The sequence below is a fragment of the Halichoeres trimaculatus genome, unplaced genomic scaffold (genome assembly GCF_033239565.1).
Source record: "Halichoeres trimaculatus isolate MK-OKI-2021-1 unplaced genomic scaffold, fHalTri1.1 fHalTri1_scaffold_13, whole genome shotgun sequence".
Lineage (NCBI taxonomy): Eukaryota > Metazoa > Chordata > Actinopteri > Labriformes > Labridae > Halichoeres > Halichoeres trimaculatus.
In genome coordinates, this window is record NW_027437191.1 from 28,962,124 (window position 1) to 28,983,755 (window position 21,632).

The 21,632-nt window shown below is 40.2% G+C and overlaps 1 protein-coding gene across 12 annotated transcripts in view; it reads left to right on the forward strand.

Moving 5' to 3' along the window:
• afdna (afadin, adherens junction formation factor a) overlaps window positions 1–21,632 on the forward strand; it is a 140,293-nt gene that overhangs the window by 51,596 nt on the left and 67,065 nt on the right. For 9 of the 12 annotated variants that reach the window (XM_074684590.1, XM_074684589.1, XM_074684591.1 and 6 more), the window contains exons 8-16: window positions 88–234; window positions 3,463–3,507; window positions 4,171–4,265; window positions 5,861–6,111; window positions 11,740–11,809; window positions 12,911–12,981; window positions 13,091–13,158; window positions 16,065–16,270; window positions 18,856–18,876. In XM_074684590.1, the coding sequence (XP_074540691.1) occupies window positions 88–234; window positions 3,463–3,507; window positions 4,171–4,265; window positions 5,861–6,111; window positions 11,740–11,809; window positions 12,911–12,981; window positions 13,091–13,158; window positions 16,065–16,270; window positions 18,856–18,876 (974 nt within the window). The remainder of the gene's footprint in view (window positions 1–87; window positions 235–3,462; window positions 3,508–4,170; window positions 4,266–5,860; window positions 6,112–11,739; window positions 11,810–12,910; window positions 12,982–13,090; window positions 13,159–16,064; window positions 16,271–18,855; window positions 18,877–21,632) is intronic. The other 3 variants (XM_074684593.1, XM_074684592.1, XM_074684600.1) reach the window with 3 other exon arrangements.

The window sequence follows — 21,632 nt, forward strand, 5'->3', positions numbered from 1 at the left end:
AGTTGCTCATATTTGACCTGAAAAATATTTGTCAAAAAACACACCAGGTCATGTGGAATTGTCTAAAACATTTATGATGTGTGTCAGGAGCACTAGTGTTCCAGCTGAAGAAGAGACCGCCAGACTACCAGGGGAGGAAGGGGAGGAAAATGGACGACAAAGGCCTGAGGAAAGACAGCAGCAGCAGCTCACTGCCGCCAGAAAAACTGCCTTACCTGGTGGAGCTGAGCCCAGGTACAAGCACAACACACACAACAAGCTTCAGTTAGCATCTGTATCTGTGATATCTTAGCTCTATTAGCCATAATTTGTGGGTGAATCATAGATTCTCTCATCCTGTTGTAACTGGTAGTGGCCAGCAGGTGGCACTCTAGCTGCACTTGTTACAGTATGAGATTCTGTCTCTGCTGAGGTGAGTTAACCACATGTGGCTGCTTTATGGATCCCAGCTGTTCTGTGGTTTCTGCTCCTACCTGTGGAGGATTTCCTTAGTGTTTAAGAGCCGCAGCAGGAGGTCGCTGTAATCTAAAGCCCGGCAGAGACAGCTGTGAAAAGTTGCAGAATGTACCTGCGGACGATCGTAAAACAGAGCTGATGCTTGGTTGACTTGTTAGCATCTTTAGCTTTAAAGATCTTGGTCATTTGATGATGATGTTTCAATAGGAGACACGTTTGGATAAGAAGTAGATTTTTCAGTAAGAGAAACCCTCGGCTGAACAAAAAGGTAAGTTTCCCAGTAAGCTCCAGGAATGCGGTATGGAAACTCATGATACCACTTCCAGGAGCATTTTGAGGAACCTGTCCCTGTTATGAAGCCTTAACAGCTTGTTTCTTGCTACTGATCCCTTTTTCTCTTCTCTCTGTTCGTCTGATACCTCATCTAATAATCCAGCCTGATGGTCACCCAAACACATTTCAGCACAGGGGTCACGCTCTGGTGCTGAAATGAGATTGGGCGACCAGTTGGTTCAATCTGGGAATGTACTAACTCATCTTCATCCACTGTCAGGTCGACGCTCACTGAGGACAGGAGCGGGAAATGGGGACTTAATTTGTCGGCTCTTGTGAATACTGGGTGCTGGGTCTTTGTGTATGAGTGTGTGGATGAACTCACTAATGATTTGGATTTAAATGCTAATTTTTGGTTAAATATCAGAGTGAGTGTATTCAAGATGCTAAATGATCAAAGAGATGTTACATAAGTGCACAAACTGTAAATTATTAAGTGGGTCTGATTCCTTGAAACAAACTTTGAGGCACATTTACACCCTCAATTAAATTTCTAGAGGCTTCAATCTAATTCTCTTATTAACTTTAACCCTGTAACACCAGAGCCTCAAAATGCCTGCCTGGACCTTTTTTGTTTATTTTGACAATGAAACGGTCAAAAAATGTCCTATGGATAAATGATTTGGCCCATTTCTCTGGAACACTTGGAACTTTCAGTATCTGGAGTTATTTCCAATTTACTGTATACTATGTGAGAGTAAAACAGTTTAAAATGAAGGAAAACACAGGAACAGCAATAGATTTTGAAGGTTTTAGAGGTTTAAATACACAGCAATCAAACATCAGGAAAAAACTGTCTCTTCCCTCCACACACACCACCTCAGGGTTGCTGCTTCTCATCACAGGACAAAATGAAAGTGAAACTTAAGGAGAAAGCGATTTAGCTGGTTATGGTCTCTTTAGAGCGCAAATAAAGCTTGAAGCATTTTTTTTACTAAGGATATCACACAATAAAAACAAATCATGCCCAAACAGTAAAATAAAGACTTGGTTCACTATACTAACATCGCACTATAAATACATGAGCTATTTTATGCTCTTCGCGATACACACTTGAACATCATCACTGTAATAACATAATGGCCTAGGTCATTTTTTGAGGAAAATGAGTTTTTAGCTTAAATCATCTCTGGTAAAATCGCTTACAGCTTTAGCTAAAAGGATCATGCTCTTAAACCCCCATATAGGACAATGGCCTATGTCAAGAGGGTGACTTAGGCCATGTTATTTCTAGCCTAAGTCAAAATTTTGGATTATTACAGACGAAGTGTGTGACTTGGGCAGTTTAACAAGCTTTCATGATGGCAGCTGCTTCAAGAAGAAACCGAAACTTAAGGTAAACATGATTCTTGAATCAGTTTCAACTGATGAGTGATTAAGTTCACTATTATAAAGACTAGGGGATAATGGTGTGTAGTAGTTTGGTCTAAATTTCACAAGTTAAAGTTTAATTGCAAATTTAGCTACTTCTAGCGAGCTACCTATTCCTAGCTAGCCCACTTTTTTCTGTAACCAAACATTAATGAGCACAAGCCTGACATATGTTCAGTTTAGGTTTGAGTTACTTACGTTTTGAGTTAGCTTTATGGTATTAAAGGACAGTTAATGGTCAGGTTTCAAAAAGTTGTCAAAACTGGATGTTGAAAATGGTTTAAGTTAAATAAAAACCCAGCAAAGAAGACCTGGAGAAGTGAGGAAAGGGACTGCCTCCTGACCAATTTGATTTACCTGACATTTTTTTTATTTAACTAAGGGTAACTTCAGTTTTGAGTTTGCACTATGGAAGGAAAGGGCAGTTTAAACCAGGTTTAAAGTTGCCTAAGTCACACTAAAATGTTAGAAAAATTGGCCTAAGTCCCTTTATTCTTTAATGTTACAGGATTGATACACAATGTAAAGCAGAAACGCAGGACAGTACTCTGTTCTAGAAAGATTTTTACACATCGTCAATGGTGAATTTCGCTCAGATTTTACAAATTAGACCTGGTACTCTGTTCTAAAAAAGTCACCACGCAATACAAGCCTCAATCTACACAGATAATTACACATACGAAGTAAAAACTACACAGAGAGAGCCTTATTCATCTCGAAGTTCATCCCATGTAACTTTACTTTTTTGACATGAAATTGCTCTTTCAGATGCTTCTTCAATCTCAGAATCATGCAAAAACCTCAGTGGAGGTTTTATAACCAGGGAGGATCTTCTTTTGGGCATTTTTAGGAGAATTTAGCTCCGTTCTCTCCATCAGCTCTGCACTGTTTTGTGTATTCGTGGGCTTCCTTAAACACCTGAGAGAAATAACCCAAAAACTATCCTAAGAACCACAAATTGGCTGAAAGAACACCAGTGTGAAAGGGTTAATGTGTTGAGATACAAAGTGTTAAACAGTTACGGAAAGTATTGTGAATATAGTCGGAGAAGGCTATATCTTAATAAATGTATGCGTGTGTTTCTGTGTGTTTCCATGCAATTAATGCCTTAACAAGGAAATGCTGCATTTTTCCTCCTCGCTGCATTCTCACCCTCTGCTATGTGTCTTTTCTTTTCCTTCCTCTCATGGCATGGTGTGTGTGTGTTTGTGTGTGTGTGTGCGCGTGTCTGCTTGTGTTTGTGTGTCTGGGGCCTTGTGCATGTGTCCTTCTGCCTCTGTACCTGCCTGCCTGTTTGCCTAGGGCGAGGGAATCACTATGCCTACTACGCCTATCGGCACCACGAAGGTAAAAATAATCTACCACACTTCTTCTGTGACTTTTGCAATCACTCATGGGATTGTTTTACTCTATTTTTGGAGGGTTTATGCCTTGATGAGAGGACGGGATAGTGCACAGAGTAGGAAACTTGGAGAGTGACATAGTGACATAATGGTCATAACTTTTTCCAAAAAGCTTCAACAAATCTAGAAAATGCTAATGTCCCCAAATAAATCTCAGTACGTAACAGAAAAAGAAACATCAGCTGTCCCTGTAGCCCTGTGCTGTTAGCTTCTGTTGATTTTTTTCTGTATTATTTTGAGAATGTGGTCCTGAGGTTTTTCTGATACTCATTCATTTGATCTAGATTTTTATTTTCCCCGACAAGACTACATTTCCCTCCCTTCCTTTTTAAGTGGACTAATGCTTTGCTTGTACTAAACTCCTGTTCACTAATGATCAACGCTCTGCAGCCGCCACAAGCCACCCACTTTCAATGTCACATTAGGTTTATGTCACCCCGCTGTAGGCTGGTTTTTATCCTCCTTCTCTTTTAAAATGATGACTTGATTCGCCTCATAGAAAGCCAATTCAAGTGTGTAGTAAAATTTTATTTAACAGCACTAGTTTAAGACTTCGAGACGCAAGTTTGTCCTCCATGGTCTTAAATGTGTGTGTCTGTGTGTTTAGACGGGTCTGACTCCCGGGACAAACCAAAGCTGTACAGACTTCAGCACAGCATCACTGAGGTCGGCTCAGACTGCACAGAGGACGGGGCCATCCAGGTAGTCACACACTCCTGTTACTGCACTTTTATTTACCTGTGTATGATGCTTTATTCTGACTGGTCAACTTTCACAAACATGAGCAACCCCGAAGGTAGACTGATGATATCTTGTCAGATTAATCAGCAGAAAAGAGTTCAGAGTTCTTTGGTGTTTATAATGAGCATTTTTCACTCTTTCTTGATTTAATAGAACTAGGGCTGTCAACTGATTAAAATATTTAATTGCGATTAATCGTATGATAGTTAACTGGCGATTAATCGCAAATTGATTGCATTTTTTAGATCTTTTTCAAATGTAATTTGAAGGGATAGTTTCCAAGTTTTTAACTAAACAGCCTGTTTTTTTAAGCAGCTAAACACAAACTGATAAAGCTCATGCATCACAACAACAGACGGATGGTCCAGCAAGTACTTTTGGTTAAAAAAAAAAAGAGAGAAAATTCCCTTGATGCTTCACACTTAACAAAAATGATCTCAAACAATAGCCCTATTCCCACCAAGTGGGTTAGTTCAGTTCGTCTCTGCATGGCACAGTGTTTTACGGCTTTTCCACTGTCTAATCCCAGAACAGGTTCCCAAATAACCAAGATGAGCCGTCCCACTTTTTGGGACCCTTCCATAGGGATGCCAGACTAGACCGATCCTATCTCGAGCCCAGTTTGTTTGGCCAGTGTGACCTCAAGTGTGTCTGTCGTGCTTAAGGACCGTTTACATGACAACGGTTTTAGGGTGAAACGCAAAAGTTTTGTTGCGTTTCAGCCTCGCGTTAACACGGAAACTGCATTTCGGCTGACCTGAAACACAAACTTTTGAAAACGGCCTCCAGAGTGGGATTTTTCTGAAATGCTGCAACACCATCGCCTTGTAAACGGTAAGCTAACGTTTTCATGTGAAACGCTGGCGTTACAATCGTCGCCAACTACCGTGTTGTGCTTGTGCTGCTCAATCTGCTGGCTGTCTTCATACAAAATGTGCATTTGTTGCTCCACTTTTGCAGTTAGTATACACCAGAAGATCGTCTCAACTCTACTTTGGTGAAGATCTCCCAAAAGCGTCTTCTGGACATGACAGTTATAGCGTCAACTGTAGGCCTGTCATGCTTACTACAGCGTTTTCAGTCCATCAGCGTTTCTGTGTAAACACAGATTTTCTTCACTGCGTTTTAGCATTTTCAGATGAAACATTGTCGTGTAAACAGGGCCTAAGAACGATTCATTTCTCTGACGTTTGATTGCTGCGAGCACACCTCTCGACATTCATTTTGAACAATAGTGGGGTGTTAGACCACAATGTAATGTTAGTGCTGTATGGATCTCTGATTTCCCAAACCTAGCGGGCCAGCTGAGGGTCATATGCTGAATGAGTGTGCATCAATCGTGCGTCAAATAAGTTAGTGGCGTTGAGAGAAATTTGAGCTAACGCATTAATATTGCATCAATTTTGACAGCCCTAAACAGAACAAATAAAAATCTGCTAAATCTAAAAGAATAATAGAAAAAAATATGATGAAAACAGTTGTACCTTTCTCCCCAAAACAAAAATCAAAATTAAGTTTGATAACAGCATGAAGTCTTGATATTTGTTCCCCTCCAGCTGCTAGGTCCAGGAATTCTGCCCCACCACTGCAACCTTATGCACACTGAAGGAATGGTGACTGTGACACCACACGGCCCGGACGCCGACACCTTCGTCGACGGGCAGCGGGTCACAGAGACAACGGTGCTGCGTTCAGGCTCCACCATCCAGTTCGGTTCTGCGCACGTCTTCAAGTTTGTGGACCCCATGTTCGACCAGGGAGGGAAGCGAGAACCAGCAGCCATGATGAGGAGCCGACACAAGTCTGGGTGAGGAAAAGAAGCAGGTTTTTCTTCCTTATTGTCCTGTGGTCCCTCCCTACACGCTGAATTGAAAAAAAAAGAGAAGAAGAGGGTGTTACTGAAGATGAAGGGAGGAGAGGATGAGGTTTGGAGTTGGCAGCCACACTCAGAGATGAAGGGGAGGAGGGATGGAGGGAATGAGGAAATGAGAGGAGAGGAAGAGCGGAGGTCTGGGGTTATGGCAGGCGGTCTGCCCTCTAATCTGATCAGCATGCTGCTGGGTGTGGCCTCCCGCTCGCTGTCGTTTCACACACCGACGGACGGGGAGAGAAAACAAGAGAAAACAGGGCAGATAAGAGGAGTGGGAGTGTGTGAGCTGTTATGGATGAATGACGGACAAAAAAGAGGCTTTGACTTTGAGCTGAATGGCCCTTTAATGACTCAATTGAAGACTAACACGCTGAGAGACGGAGAGGGAGGTGTGTAAGTAACAAGCTCTTAAACTCGTGGCTCTGTTTGTTTCTGCATGAGTTAGTTTTTTCAAACCAGTCAAAACCAAAGCCAGAAGTGACACGTCCTGGTTTCTCTCGTTAAGATTCTGTTGTTGGAGTTTTTTCAGGATTTTGAGGTCGACCATGCCACTTTATGAAGTGTTGTGTGAAGTTGTTTCCCAAAGTAAAGATTGTATTTTAACTTTAAACACATTTGGAGTTGTCAGGGACTGTGAGCCTTTCTAAAGTGCTTCAAGAGGCAGGAAAGTTGGCTCAATTGGCTCCACTTTCTTTCAGATTTTAGCAACCTGAAGTTAACGTCTGCCCACCAGCCTTGGCTTACAGCCTTGGCTTACAGCCTTGCATATTTGTAAATGTTGTGTGTAACAGATCTGTCCCACCATGCCCTCTGAGGGTCAGAGAGTCTCCGGTGCAGGCTTTACGTTTCAAAGAGTGCAGCAGGTGATTTTGATTAGCACCTGTGACCGCAGAGGAAGAGACGATCATCGAGAGCAGTGAGCTGAAGGAGAAAACTAAAAACAGTCTGCTTTGCATTCACGTGCTCCCAGCTTCGAGTCGTAAAGTGGAGGCAGTATTGAAGTCACACAGATGATGCATGTGTTTAAGAGTGAAAGATAACATGTTGATTGCTGTTTTCATGGTGAGTGGTTTTGTTGATGTATTGATTTTGGTGCAGACTGTTGCTGAACCACATATTCTCTAAAACCACTGAAATGGATGTGTGTGGTTAGTGGTCACCTGCTCCTGGCTGGGGTTTATCTATTTAAACTTTGAGTGTTTCAATGTTAAACAGCAGTTTGGTTATAAAATGCTTCAGAATTCAGAAAAATGACGATTTGATTGAAAAATCTTACACCTTTTAGACTAAATCATAGTTTAGCAGATACCCGATACCAGGATCAGATCAGTGCCTAATTTCTGGGACAGAAAAAGCTCTGACTACAGTGATATTTCTGAGATTTGTCACTAACTTCCCGGCATTGAGTGCACTTTGTCTTTTGCTGCTTTGGTGAGAGTTTTAGTTTTTTCCTGGAAAACGAAAGACTAAAGTGCCTTTGAGAAAATGAGAATACAAGGGACCCTAGAACGCCACCCTGTGGAACACCGTATTCAAAAACTCGAGTCTCTGGCTAAAGACTGTCTATTAAAAGGAGAGCATTAATGATATATTTTAATGGGACAGAAATTGGCAGTATTTGATTTAGAAAATGGAGATAATGTTTTGAAAATTTCTGCAGACTTTCAGGGCCTTTTGGTTTCTTCTGTGGGTGAAGCAGGACTTCTTGTCTCGTTATCTAGTCCTGTACATGTTTAAACAGTATTTTCTGATGGAAAACTTCACACTGTTGTCTTTTTAACACCACTTTACATGATTCTGATACCAGAGGAAAGGTCAACCCAGGCTGTTCTGGCATGGAAGGAAACTACAAACAAGGAGCCATCCATGGTTTCAGTTGTTTGTCCTAACTCTTTTCCCTCTCGAAGCATCCTTCATCTCTTTGTTTTGGTTAATTCCTCACATCTTTGGTAGCTTCAGTCTCACAGCTTTCATCTCCACTGCTCTCATCTTGAGCAGGCAGCTGTTGCAAGTGCTAAAAAACCCACTGTAGATCCTCTGCCAAGCACCAAATAAAACACAGACTGAGTTAGCAGGCAGCTGCTGTGGAGGATTTGGCAGCTAAAGAGGTAAAAAATTTCTCTCAGGTTGGTGAGAAGCTTAGGGGGAGTAAATATTTGATTTAACATTCATCTGCTGAGCAGAAGCATCACTTTTAAGTTGGTGCTTGTGTTGCTGATGGACTATGTGGATGTGTAAACAGGTAGCAGTGCTAACACAACACAGCAGCAGGAAAATAAATACAGTGCTGATTTATTTGTTGTGTGTTTACCGCTTGTTTTGATGCCCTCAAATACTGTAAACACTTAAACACTGCTCTTTGAATCATCCCAGTCCAAACTGGTTATGAGAAAATCTGATTTGTTATTGGACCAGCCATTTATCCCTGAGGACATCAACTCACTTATCAAGCAAATTCAATCAAGAGCTGATTCCCACAGACGTAAATGTCCTCTGTTAAAAGCTTCAGCCGTTCCTGATGAGTTTGTGTCGTTCTGCTCAGTGTCACCTCAGTGTGGAAATAAACCCTGATGCTGTGGATGTGGTTTTCTGGGCCACTCTCCAACATTCTGCTGCACAAACTCACGAGGATCCCTCGTTTATCTGAGCCCGAGACACATCAGGATGTTTAAAACGATTAGAGCCACAGTCTGGCATCATCACTGATTTTTCAGATATTTGGCACTGTGGTTTTTGGCTGCAGGTCAAATGATCTTGTTGCACTAAGTGTTGTGAACTTTAATCTCCTGCCTGTCAACAAGTATTTAGAATTAGTCAGCGAGAAATGGGCACTGAAGACGGGGAAATGGAGCAGAGATCTGGAGTGAAATGAAATATAATCCACCACCATGTTCGGATGTCTCAAACATCACTAACTAACAACAACTTAAGTAGAGATGGGCGAGCATCTGGTATCGGGTAGCATGCGGATACCAGCCTTTTTTCAAGGCATCGGTATTCGCGAAGCCTGTTGATACTCAAGGCAAAAAAAAAATCTTACGTCGAAGTAAGTCCTCCTCACGAATAGTTTGGTACTTCATTGCTAGGGGTTGACACCACTGGAAACCAGCAGCAGGTCCTGTTCAAGCAAGGTGAATGAACCAGGGAGAGTTAACAGTTAAACAGTTTTATTTTGCACTTCCATTTATTAAAACAACTCACTAAAACTCTGCGAGTAATTAGTTTTATTTTGCACTTTAGTTGAAAAAACAAGTTGGAAATTCAAATTAAGTTATTGTGTTTTGTTTTAGACTTTATGGCTCAATGGAGTGACTATGTTGCCTTTGTTCAAAATGGTCTGTCTCCGTTAATTGAAGTTTTTGGTGTCAAAATTACTAATGGTATTGGTACTTAGTTTCGGTGAGTACTTGGGAGGGAGTACTCTGGAAAAAAAAAAGGTATAGGAACATCCCTAATTTTAAGTACAGGTGTGAAAAAATATTAATACAACAGTATAAAATGATACTTTGACCTGTGATAGAATATCTATATTTGAACACCTAATATCAGTATTTTTTTTAAACAAAAATTCACATTTTAGGTGAGTTGGAAGTGCTGAGTCATTTTAAGTTTAATTTTTAAAGTTTATAAGACTGATAAAATCATAGTTATGTTTTGTGCAATAAAAGATTTTTAATGAGTAACATTGGTTACACCCATAGGCTGTGAAAAAATGGATGTCATCTTGCTCGGCTCAAAGTGAGGTCCCCACAAAAACTACTCCTTCTGGTGGCTGGCTGCAGTATGGGTAAAAAAATCCAGCTTTTCAGTAATTCCAGATGGGCTGTGGTCAAACTTTAAAAAATAAATACATGTTGTGGTGGTTTGAAGATATCATTCAGCTGTCTTGTATTCAAGTCCCCTTTTTTCTGAAAAGATTTGTTTTCATTAGTTAAAAGAGGTGAAAAACAAGGTTTTATGTAACATTTAACGATGATGCCAGATGCCGTTCTCGTGTATTTTTTTCAGAGAGAAAAGTAGAGTCAAGAAGTGATTAGACTCTCGAAAGAAAAAAAAAATGTTATTTTTGTGACCCAGCTCCACTAAGATTCTCCCAGAATCCCTCACCGTCTTTAATGCACAGACTCTGGCTGCAAACTGCTTCAATGGCTGCGCCTGTGACGGAGGTATTTTGGCTTCAAAACCGTACAATGATAAATGGTGGAGCCACGCTGTCCACTCTATATACAGTCTACGGTTTCACCTAGTGACATATAACAGTTTTTCCAACTGACCACATCTTTCACCAAATAGTTTTCTTGCAAGTAGTTTGATGTCATAGTAGTTCAAGTGACAAAACTGACGCACTTTATGTTTTCAAGTTAAGTTTCCGTACAAAACACAGCATCTTACTTTCTTTATTTTAACCAGAATAAAATAGAAAAGCTGTTTTTAATCAAATAGTTAACTGGGTAGAATAACGCAATATATGACAATATTGTGATATTATCGTATTGTATCCCCAATACTCAACCCTAATCTGAAGTATGCTTTGCTAACACCTGCATGTGGCATTAATCTACTCTTGATAGTATATTGTGCTGTCTTTTACAGAGATCTCTCTGCTTGGTTTTTGTGTTAGCGGAAATCAGCCTGATTTATTCGCCAACTGATTCATCAATGTATTTCAGTTCACACTTAAAGTTGAGGTCGTACACTTTTCATCACATCACCAGAAGGCGTGTCGGTACAGGGTGTAAATAGGGCTTGAAGTCCAATAATGTGACAGTTGTGCTGTATGTTGAAAAATCTAAAAAGCCCTTTGAGGCAAATTTGCAGTTTGACCTTTTGGTCTTTTGGGATTGACTTGTTTCTAATTTCTAATGAAGGGTTCATCAACTTAACTCCATGAACTTGTTGATAATTGAAGCTAAGGTCATGATTCCTCTCCTGTTGTATTTGAAAATAGTATAAATCGATAATAAGATGTGATATGTTGTGAAAGATAGTTTTCTGGATTGAACTCAAACAAACTTTGCGCCTGTCTGAGTGGAGTCCTGCTGGTAACGGTTTAACCCACTTTCAGTGCTGGTGGTTATTGTGTACATCACAAAGAGCTCCCGTCAATAACACGCCGCACAAAAGCTTTGTGTTGGTGTTTGGCTGCTTGTCTGACACTGATGCCCTCCTGTCATGTGGGGCGTGAAAAGCAGAAGCCTGTCTTTTAAACTCAGCTCCTGTCAGAGTCAATTACTGTCACTCAAACATACACACACACACTCACACACCCATCCACACAAACAAAGATCTGTCGGTACTCCTGGCATTGCCTCTTTATACCTAATTAGAGAGTTATGTAAGTGTGTGTGTGTGCATAAAGCAAACTGTCTGCATGTATTAGTGACTCATTCATTTACTGCATCTCTGATCCCGCGCTCTGCTCCCTGACTGTGAGCCAGATAAGTGTGTGAGTGCGAGTGTGTGTCTGGATTAAGCCTGAGCTCTTGTCGTTGTCAGTAATGAAAAGTCAGCTGTGGGGAGCACAGTTCTCATCTAAACTGCCTCCTGTCTGTGTCTCTGCTGCAGCAGCGTACCAGAAACCACCTTCGACCTTCACGGAGACGTCCACAGTGGAGCTGCCCTGCCTACAAGCAAGGTAACACACACATGCACACACACTCACACACACACACATGTCGAGGACTATAATGTTTGCAGTAGGTGTTGTATCCTGTTGAGCTCTGGGACATTGTGCTCATATGAAAAACAAAAAAAAAAAGCAGAACTGTGTTTTAAGGCTAAAATGTATGAATCAAATCAGCCGGATTAGGATTTGTTGAAATCTGACTATTAGGTGTTGAGGGGTCAAGTAGGAGGTCTTAAAAAACCACTCAAGACGGTTTTTGGTATGAATCCTGTATCAGATCATAGAGCATCAACATCCCCACATATGGTTGAGAAATGCTGCAAAGTAGCAACAGAAAAGCAAGTTTACGGATCACTAAATTTCAAACAGGATGATGGAAAAACTACAACTTCACTACAAACTACACTTGTCACATGACTTCTACGTCACTTACGTAAAGCGTCCAGCTGGTCCACGTGTGGCTTGATGGCGTTTTACGTCTACAGCAGCCTCCGTTTTCTGTTCTAGCCATGTGTTGGGGTCTGGCTTTCTAAAGCATGAGAAACAATCAAAAAAACGTTAAATTTTCATCCCAGGCATGCTTGATAGTTTCTGGGGACAAATTCTTCCATTAATGTTTGACTAATCAATTAGATTAGAGAAGAAAAGTGATATTTTCTGATGTGTAGTAGTAAAAAAATTTAATATTACAAAGCAAAATGTTTGCAATGTCTTAAAATCTGAAGTATGTCATCTAAGTTTCCTTTGTTTATGTAAGCTTTTGGTTTAAAGAGCAGATGCCTGATTTCTCTATCTAAAAATTAGATGTTGCCCGGCACCAGTTGCATGTTGTGTAAGCAGCCTGTTAGCTGTGCGAACACAAGACAACATGTCAGTGTTTCAAAACAGAACCACATGACAAGACTGAGACCTTTACTGTCATCAGATTTAGTTAAAAGTTCTCACGTTGAAAGATTTGAGTTGTTTCTTTGGTGCTGGTTCCAGGAATGGTGTACATTGAATAGGATGTACTGAATCTAAAAACAGAGCTCCTAACTACAGTCTTCTTAATAGAATTACAGTGAAATTAGATTTCTGTTTGACATTACGTGTGTGTGTGGGTGTTCGCAGAGCTCAGGAAAGCTGGAGATGGAGAGAGGCATGGTCAAACCCATGATCAGAGGAGAGCAGCAGGACATCAGGTCAGACACGCACTCTTCTCCGTTTTCAGCCTCCATTTTTACTCTCCCACGTCCTCTGCCGCGTCCTTCTCCTCTGCCTTCTTCTCATGGCGCGTTTTCGTCTCCTCAGGTCTCAGGACGTTTCGGCAGACCGAGCCGAGCTGACTCTACCGGCAGGCATCGAGTTCAGAGACAACTGTAAGTATCTGTGTCCTCTCTGCATTCCCCTCTCTGTGAATCAGTCAATGGCTGGAAACTATTGAACCCTGCTGGTTGTCTTTACATTGCACACGGACAAACTTACTGACCTCTCTGCTCCTGCATTAGTGGTGTGCTATAAATATCATGTGTGACAGTGTACTGTTTGTTAGGTTGGTCTAAATGCAGGATATTTCTGAATCAATTCACCCTGCAGTCCACATGTGCTTAGCTAGGGCAGTGTGCCATTTTACATCCTGGACAGGAAGGCTGGATGAATAACGAGGTTCTGTTCAGCAAGTTCCCCAGAACACGCTGTACAAAGTGATAAAATATTTATTAATTCCATGGAAAATGACCTATTGAAAGTTTTTATTTGTGCACATAAGACTTATACAGGCCTGGGAGTATAGTATAATGTAAATTTCAATAGAAGATCTCAAGCTCATCCTCCAGGAGGCATGAAATTGGAAGAGTCACATGTTTTGTATGGGGGACCAAAACTGCCAAAATTATAAGTAAATAAAAGTGAAAATAAAACCAAAAAATAAAAAATAAACTTCAAAGTTAAATACAAAAAGATAAATATAAATGGAAATAAAAATAAAAAATAAAAAAGTGAAATAAATACAAAATTTAAAAAAGTTGTAAAAAAATAAATTGAATAGAAAAATAAATTTCTAAATAAATACAAAAATAAATCTAAAAAGAGAATTTTTTACTTTAATATATATTTTTTTTTTTGGGGCATTTTTTTCCTCTGTAATTTTGGGAATATCCAAAAATTTTGCTGCAAGTTTGCTCTCATTTCCAAATGAGAGATTATACTTGTGACAAATATTACTTTTGGCTAGGAGTACCTCTTTTATTTTTAGACGCCCAAACTCAACAACCAAAAACTTTTGAACAAAGAATAATTTCAAATCCTGAGTGCAGCCACCACAAAGGCAATCACAAAGAAATTGTTAAAAGCAGATACCATATCTAATAACGAATGGTATGGTACCATTTGGAGCTACTTTTTCAATAAGGATCCAGGGAACAAAATTTGGAAGGGAATTTAGAAGGAGTTGAAAAAATTATTTTCTCAAAATACCCTTATTTTTTTAAAAAGATGTTGGTTTTGTTTTGTTTTGTTTTTATCTTTGAATTTAAAGGGAAAGACTTAATGTTCTTGATTTAGTGGAATTAAAAAAGATAAGGGGGTTTAGGGGGAATGGTTTTAAACTGTTAAAGTATCAGTTTTGAAATCTGTATTGCTATAAAATGGTCCTAAAAATAAAAAACTGAAAGAGAAAAGAAAAGAAATAGAAAAGAAATAGAAAAGAACATTTCAAAATGAGCAGGATAGTAAAAACAGAAGCACATTGAGTACAGTGGAAAGGGAATTCACAAAATACTCAACCCAAATTATAATTGGGTTCATTCATAGTTTCTTTTAAAAGTTAGGTGATCCAGTTTCTGTTCCAGCTTTATTGAAGAAAGTGTCTATCAAGACTGTTTGATGCTTTTATTTTGAAAGGGCACATTATTTTTAATTCACATTTGATTATTAATTATATTGTGTTTTGAATCCAGTCATGTGAAGAGTAGAAAAAGGATGATCTATCCACCCAAAAACAGCACAGAAAAAAGAAAAAAGCTGTCAGTCAAAGTAATTAGATTGTTATCCGTCATGCTCTGCAGTGCGTTACGAATCAAAACCCAAATATTTTAAGTTTATTACACTAAGCACACAATCTTTAATCTTGTCTTTGAGCTCTGGATCTCACTGCTGATAAAATAATGGTCAGTATCAAGAGAAAAAGTCACCTCTTTTCAAAGTAGGGACTGTTTTTGTTCATGAAATAGTCTTAAATCAGATCCAGAGAGTGTATAAATCTGTTTTTCCTGACACTTGATGTTTCCCACACTCCCTGAGCTCTGCTAGCTGTTTCTGCTCTTTCTCTTTAATGCGTCTGTTTATTGACTTTATTGTGCTCAGGGCCTTGGTGTGACTGTTTGCACTCGCTGTATATTTGCCTTAATGTGAGATCATCTGTTTTTACCCGCCCGAGGAGGACTTTGATTGGTCATCGGTCAGAGCGTGGTTATGAGTCCCATACCCACAATGCAGTGGGAGAAACCATATGTTCAAAGTGGGACAGAGTGTGTGGGGCAGTGACGCACACACACTTTGAAGGAGCTGGAAACTTACTGCTGCTGCCGATGCTGATGCAGTGTTCAGGTTTTCATAAAGAGAGTTGTTTTAGCGCAGCTGCAGCCAGTTTGACATCAGACACTGTACCAACTGAGCTAAACTGATCGAAAATGACACCGCAGACGGGCTCAGAGTGGTTTCACTGGTTTATCCCACATGATACATGTGATGCCAAGATCTGAGACCAAACAACCACCAACGTGACTTAAACAAACTGCTCCCTGCTGCTTGGAAAGATCTATTACAGTCTATGTCAACGGGCTTTGGTGTGATGAATGAAGTCTAATGCAGTCTGAGGCTTTTTTAAAGTTTGTTTTTATTGGAACAAGAAGATAGTTTTTACACCACAATTCAGATTCAGTCTCTTCATCTGTTATGATTTTCTTTATTTAACACACATTTATAAAACATCAAACAAGTTAAGAGGAAATCATGAAAACTTCTAAAAGTTCAACTTCCTGAAAGGATTTTTAATTTTGTCAGAATTCAAAACTTTTCACACTCAAGTGCCTTTGATTATCTCTATATCCTCTCACTATCTTTTTCATTAAATGCAGATTTTAAACTGCAGGTGCTCCAATCCTGTTAATCCTCAAGTAAAAGTAGAAGAATAACTCCTTATTAAAAAAAAAAAAAACACTTTTCAGGCTAAAGATTGTCACCGTGCAGTTTTGTGGTCTAATTATCTGATCCCGTGTCCCCGCAGCTGAAGACACCTTCCTGTCAGCCATCATCAACTACACCAATAGCTCCACGGTCCACTTCAAACTGTCCCCCACCTACGTCCTGTACATGGCCTGTCGATACATCCTGTCGCCAACCTACCGGCCTGACATGTCGCCGTCTGAGAGGACGCACAAAGTCATCGCCATCGTCAACAAGATGGTGAGCATGATGGAAGGAGTCATCCAGGTCAGTACCACAATTTAAAGACTTTTTGAGAGTGTGTTTGCGCGTGCGAGTGCTGTCATACTGGACTGATTTTTGCATCTCCACAGCGTGTTATGCTGCTGTTAGTTTGGTCGCGCTTCTTCATATCGCTGCGGTTTTTACACAGAAGTTTATGAAATGTGCAATATTTCTTTTGCATGTTCCCCCTTGTTCCTGTATTCTTACAAACTACACTTGTGGTTTTTGTAAGAAGAGTTTAATCTTTGTATGTTGCTGCTTTCTTTCCATAGCTACCTCTGTATTTACTCTGCATTTGTCTTGTGTTTGTCTTCATGTCATTGTGAAATGCTTGTGGTGTGAAGCCTGCTATGAAGCAATATAGCATTTAGTAAATGTCAGCTGGCATGGCGCTATGATCACTGGCAGCTGGAAATATGCTGACATGACTCCCTTAATGATGTTATTACTTATTTTAAACCTTAGGGTTGCAAATAATAAATCAGCTGACCAATCCTCTAACACAAATGTAATCTCTACTTTGAACAGCAGCTGTTTACTTTTTTTGATTAGTGCACAGAAACAAACATGCAGCAGAATGTTTTTTCTAATGTGTACAATCCGGTTTCGTTTTTTTCGAGGCCCTTAAAAAGATGTGAAACTTCAGAGGAGTTTTGGAACATTCAATTAACAACATGAATTAGACTTGGAATCTGAGTTCATAGATTTGTGGCGTGTGTTTGCATTTTTGAATGAATAACACAGTAACAAATAAAGGAGGTCTTCAATATTAAGAGCCTCAAAGACTTAAGGCCTGTGTCCACTGGTGGTATTTTTGTGCAGAGCTTTGTCAGAGTGTAAATGCCCTCAAAGCAGCTGCTTTTTAACTGCACTCTTGGAAAAAAAAACTTTAACTTGTCCTTAACAAATATCATTTATCATTATTTGATTAATCAAAACTAAGAAGAGTCGGGACTTAAGGGGCTTCACACTGCCGCACGGCAACGCTCTGCCTCCAGTCATTTTAATGAGGGATGGGCGGCAGACGGCAAGCGGTTTTGGCTGCGGCAGTAGGACCCAGAGGCAGTTGCCGCCCACGTGAACGCGCACAGATTTTCCCCTGCCGCCCAGAGTCCAGCGTGTTGAACTTTCTGGCGGCAGCCGCCTGGGAACAGCCAATCACATCGAAGGAAGACGAAAACCCGGAAATAGCAGGCTTCGCGGCAAAACGAGCAATGGAGGAGCTAATATCACTGGTATCTGAATATCCAGAGCTCTACAATAATAATGAAATCTTTCATGCACATTATACAGTAAACAGAAACTGTAAGGTACTACTCGGGGGAACATGTTTTTGAGGAGGGAGTGTTGTGAAGGACTTTTGGGCAGGCTCTGCTGTGACGTTTGCTGAATCACCTCGACGTCACTGCCGCCTGTTACCCCATGCTCATGCCGCGGTGGCAGGAGCCGCTTTGTAAAACGCTCTGCATGTCAGGGGCCTCCGTCGACAGAGAAGTGGTTTTCGGGGTGGTTACTGCGTGGCGGTGTGAAGGGGGCTTTAGGATATTAACTTTATCAACAACTTAAGGAAAGGTGAAACGACCCTGAGTGTCATGTGAGTATATTTTTTAAGCAGCAAAGTCTGGTACTAGAGAACTTTTGTAAGGTGTCAGCTTTAAAATTGAAGTTGTGTGTACTACAAGCACAAAAAGGTGTCAGTGGACACAGGCCCTTAATCTTAGTCAGCAGATTGTAACCACAACAACTTTGTCAGTGGCTGTAAAAATGAAAATGGCAATGCATTTGCATGCATCCTGTGAAAGTCTTAACAGCTTTACACAACTTTCTAACTTTAATTTTTCCTTAAATTGGTCACTTTCAGCCTTATTTAAAAACAAAATGTGGTACGTAGATGATGTCATAGTGCTGTTGTTAATCATTAACAATGACACTACATTCCAGTAGTTTTTAATTTTGCACCATTGGTGGTCACAGTTGGTCTTTCTACCCGGACAACATTTCCCATAAGCCACAGCTGCCTCTTTCTGCAACAAATAATCGAGTTCTGGTTAAGTTTTCAGGTTTTTATTCATTTATTTATTTTTATTTGTCTATCTATCTTTCTATCTGGTCTGTTTGTTTTAAGAAGATCAAATAAAATACTCCTCACTTCATAAAAAAATGATTAAGTAGACATAAACATAAATCTAAACAAAAGGCACTTTTTGCCATAGATTTGTATTTTTGTTTTTAAAATACAGTAAGCTGTTTTTATCTCATCTGTTAATTTTCAAAGGATATCAATTTCGCTTGTTTCTTGCCTTCTCTCAGTCTCCGATTGAACTTGCTGAATGCGCAAACATTTTGCAGCAGTTTGTGTTTTCAAGCCGACCCTCATCCATAATTTTCTCTACCTGATAATGACGGCTTTACATTGTTACCCATGAACCATGTGTGTGTGTCAAATTGTACATATATGTGTCTGTTACACGGCTGTGTCCATACTGTAGCTGTTGACGTGTTTTCTCTCTGTCCTGTGAACGTGTCCTCCTCCTCCTCTTCCTCCTCCTCCTCCTCCTCCTCTTCCTCCTCCCCCTCCTTCCATCCAGGAAATTCCTGAAGGGGATCAGGTAGGATAGCACATTAGCACACCATGATACGGCTGCTACAGACTTGTCTTCCTCCCTCACTCTTCACTTCTTCCTCTTCTCTTTATCTCTCTGTCCTGGTGTGGGCAACATGGATAAAATAACATTTCATCGCAGTAACTTTCATGCTGCTTCTGGTAAAATTTGGTGATGTTTGGACTCAGTTTTCTGCCTTTCAACACATTGTGAGACGAAATATCATGAGTACAGATAGTCTATTAAGGAAGCAAGGCGTCGGAAATAGCACTAAGAATTGAATCTGTACATTTTGCTAATATTTTATAGGGTGCACTATGGCAGGGGTGGCCAATCAGTCAGAGATCAAGAGCCATTAAAAAAAAACGTGGTACTACAAAGAGCCACATCACACATGTCAATACATTTCCAATTTTCAAAGCAAGATTTACCGTGTTTGTGTGTTTAAACTCGTACTTCAAGTAAAAGACAAACTTCAGTTTTTGCTGCAGAATAGACAAAGTTCTGTCTATCTAGCTAGCTAGCCAGCTAGCTAGCCAGCCAGCTAGCGAGTGAGTTATCTAGCTATGAGCTCATGAGCGATTAAGAGGAGCACATGAAGAGAAGAGAAACTGAAACTTAAGTATCAATCTCATCACCCAAGTATTGATCAATACCATTAACTGTAAAAAAAAAAAAAAAGAAAGAAAAAGCCGTCAACCTGCTCGGCTCGTAGTGAGGTCTCCACAAAAACTGCTCCCCCTGGTGACTGGCTGCAGTATAGGTCAAAAAATCCATCTCTCCAGTCATTCCAGATGGGCTGTGGTCAAACTTAAAAAAATTGATACTCCTTGTAGAAATGTTTTTCAAGTCTGATTGTTGTGGTGATTTGAAGATATCATTTGGCTGCCTTGTAGTCAGGTCCTCTTTTTTCTGATTTTTTTTTGTTTTCATTATTTATAAAAAACAAAAAAAAAAAAACTCCTTTAAAAAAACAAGGTTTTACGTCACGTTTAATGATGATTGACAGCTGCTGTTCTTGTGTATTTTTTGGGTGGATTGTAAGATATGTCGGGAGAAAGAGCCAAGAAGTGATTAGACTCTTGAAGATTTTCCCAGAATCCTCACACTCTCTACTGCACAGACTCTAGCTGCCAATGGCGTCACCTGTGACAGGGGTATTTTGGCTTGAAAACCGTACAGTTGTAAATGGCGGAGCCACGCTGTCCACTCTATTTACAGTCTATGATCAATACTGATCCCAACGTTGGCATCAATGTATCAATATTTGATCAACACACCACCATGACTTGCGAGCCCCAGGTTGGCCACCCATGCACTATGGCAAGAAGAGCTATTTATCCTACAGATAAATTGTAGTTTTTTGTCTTTTTCTTCTTTTTGGCATCAAGTCGTGGTGCCCTACTCGAGAAGGGATCACCTAGACTGTTACATTCACTATATTTCAGTTATTTATAGCGCATAGAACTGGTTGTTTTGATCTGTGATTCGTCACGTCTGCCGTTCCTCGAAACTCCAGTGAGATACAACTGAAACTAACCATAATCATCATGTTGCTCGACCACATCAACCTCTCAGATCTCTGCCTCTGTCTTCTCTAACTCTCTCTTGGCTTTTGTGACCAGCCCTTCATTGTTGCTGCTGCTTCTTTTTCTCCATCCTAACAGAAATGTCAAATAAAGCCATGATAATGCTCCTCCCACAGCTGGAAAACTAAGCAACAACAGCAACATCCACCTGACTAATTCCATTCAGCTTCCTGGACCTGCCTGGTACTAAAAACCCAACAAATAAACAAAAACAGAGCCAAAAAAACAAAAAGCACCCACTCTTTCTGTCATTGCTCCATCTCTAATGCTGGCATCCATTTTTGTGTGACTTCACGTCTGCTTGTCCTCCTCGACAGTGTGGATGAGAGACAAGTCTCGTCCTCTGACCTCCGCCACCTCCCCTGCTTCATTTGTCTGAGATGTTAAACCACCGTCTGTGTTTTTAATGTTCCCCAAATGTTTAATTGTCTCATTTTGTTTTGATGCACTTGGCTCCATCTCTCATTCTCTGGCTGTTCTGAATGAAGGTTTTTTTTATTTTTCTTTGTTGTGTTCAATTCGTGTTCAGTTTCTCAAGGCGGGGATAGATGAGTGCGGGGGAGCAGCTTCGCACATTCCTCCCTCTTGGAGTGGTGGGGTTATTAACCAATCAGCTCGTCAGGCACTTAGCTCTGTCCTCCTTGTTGATCTCAGAACCATGAACCTTCAGACTGTAGACTGACACATGGAGCAGACACTCTGCTTTATTTAGAGACGGGTATTATCCACTCAGTGTGGGCGATTCAAGATAATTATGTCATGATTGAGTCTGATATCATTCTCCTTGTCCAGCTTTTTGCTGCTTATTCACCCTGGAGACTGTGAAGCAGATGAATCTTCCTCTGATCTTACTGTGCTTTATGAAGAATTTGAAAAGAAGCAAACATTTAGAGCAACATATTCACTGTTTTATTAATTATGGGTTATTTACAGCAGGGGTGCTGTTGGACAGGCACTTTCCACTAATGTTATCTTTAAATTAAAAAAAACAAGAAGACACAGCGACCAGCTTCTTTTCACTGCAAAAATCTGAAATCTTAACAAGTGTTTGTTTTATTTTAAGTACAAATTGACTTATTATACTAAATATGACCAGTCCAGAAAAATGTCTTGTTTCAAGTTGTTTGAAGACAAAAATTAGGTCTGAATTGCTTGCAACAAGAAAAAAAAAAT